This window comes from Dipodomys ordii, unplaced genomic scaffold (assembly GCF_000151885.1).
Source record: "Dipodomys ordii isolate 6190 unplaced genomic scaffold, Dord_2.0 Scaffold216, whole genome shotgun sequence".
Classification (NCBI taxonomy): Eukaryota; Metazoa; Chordata; class Mammalia; order Rodentia; family Heteromyidae; genus Dipodomys; species Dipodomys ordii.
In genome coordinates this window covers 109072-110768 of record NW_012267432.1, presented here as the reverse complement: position 1 = coordinate 110768, position 1697 = coordinate 109072, and the positions used below count along the sequence as shown (strand labels likewise).

Sequence of the window (1697 nt, the reverse complement as noted above, 5' to 3'; positions counted from 1 at the left end):
CTTGCCGCTCATACAAATTTCACTGGGTGTGCCAGGAGTGCTAGGAATAACCATAAATTTGAAAGAAGAAATAGTTGTGAAATTAAAGGTAAGAGAAAGGGGCAGACAGTGAAAAGGAGAGCAAAACACAAGTACGACCAATTGTATACATAGATACAACTCAGTGATTTTTTTTTTTAGAAATCTTTGTCATAATTAGAGGCAAGGACACGGATGTAATCACCCCAAACAGATTAATGTTCAAGAGTGAAGAGTAGATGATATAAGAAAGACTTAAAATTATATTGGGGCGAGAGCATGCTCAAAACGATTTGTCTTCTTTACAGGGCACTGGCTGGAAAGCCTGGGGATCCCCAAATGGAAGATGAACCCCACAACAGCTCAGGACTGCCTGCTTTCACGTTGACAGGACTCCCAGGTTTGGGGACCTCCCAGCACTGGATGTTCTTGCTCCTGGGAGCCTTTTATTTCATCTCTATAGTGGGCAATGCCCTGATTCTGTTTATTATCAAGGAGGAGCAGAGCTTGCACCAGCCTATGTACTACTTCCTGTCCCTGCTGTCCGTGAATGACCTAGGAGTGTCTTTGTCCACCTTGCCCACAGTACTTGCCACATTTTGCTTCCACTTAAAACAAATCAGTTTTAATTCTTGCATGGCTCAGATGTTCTTTATCCATCTCTTCTCTTTCATGGAGTCTGGGATCTTGCTGTTTATGAGCTTTGACCGCTATGTGGCCATCTGTAACCCACTACGCTATGCCACAATCCTTACTGATGTCCACGTGTTTCAAATGGGCTTATCTGTTATTATCCGAAGTTTCTGCCTGGTTTTCCCAATGCCTTTCCTCCTGAAGAGGCTGCCTTTCTGCAAGGCCAACGTGCTAGCCCATTCCTACTGCCTGCACCCAGACCTGATCCGCCTGCCCTGTGGTGACACCACGATCAACAGCATGTACGGCCTGTTCATTGTCATCTCGGCCTTTGGGGTGGACTCCCTGCTCATCCTGCTCTCCTATGTGCTCATTCTGCGCTCTGTGCTGGCCATCGCCTCCCGGGAGGAGAGGCTGAAGACACTCAACACGTGTGTGTCTCACCTCTGTGCTGTGCTCATCTTCTATGTGCCCATGCTCAGTGTGTCCATGGTCCATCGATTTGCAAAGGAGGCCCCTGAGTATGTGCACCAGTTCATGTCCCTGGTCTATCTCTTTGTGCCTCCCATGCTCAACCCAATTATCTACTCCATCAAGACAAAGGAAATCCGAAGAAGGATACACAAGCTGTTATTGAGATCTAGGTTCTGATCAGGAAGGAACTTTCTGTGACATGCCAGATACTTCTGAGGTTTATTATTGTTGGCATTTGGGAGCTCTCTTGGAGCTCCTAAATCTCCTTCTAAGTGTGGATGTATTATTGGGTAGAAGGCATTTGATATGTTATCACTTGGCTACAATGTCTGACTCAAATCATCCACAGCTCTAAGTTGTAATTATTCATTTTACAGGTTGCTACAAAGGGTACTCCAATCATATCCCACAAAAGAAAGGACCTTGGATTACATCTTTCTTGTTTTTTTGGTACCTGTATACCTGTCACATGTGTACTTCCAACTAAGTCTCAACAGGTGATACTGATCAAGATATATTGTATTTATAAGGTGTTTATTAAATGGCAACTTCTTTGTACAGCTCCCTAAAGA

The 1697-nt window shown here is 44.6% G+C and overlaps 1 protein-coding gene across 1 annotated transcript; it reads left to right on the top strand.

The window, feature by feature from the left end:
• Positions 1–357: 357 nt before the first annotated feature.
• LOC106000363 (olfactory receptor 51I1-like) lies at positions 358–1302 on the top strand. The gene has a single exon (XM_013035617.1). It carries the CDS (start codon positions 358–360, stop codon positions 1300–1302), a length of 945 nt encoding a protein of 314 aa, XP_012891071.1.
• Positions 1303–1697: the final 395 nt, after the last annotated feature.

Coding starts and splice junctions, on each gene's coding strand:
- LOC106000363 (XM_013035617.1), top strand. CDS start 358: ATGGAAGATGAACCCCACAACAGCTCAGGACTGCCTGCTTTCACGTTG.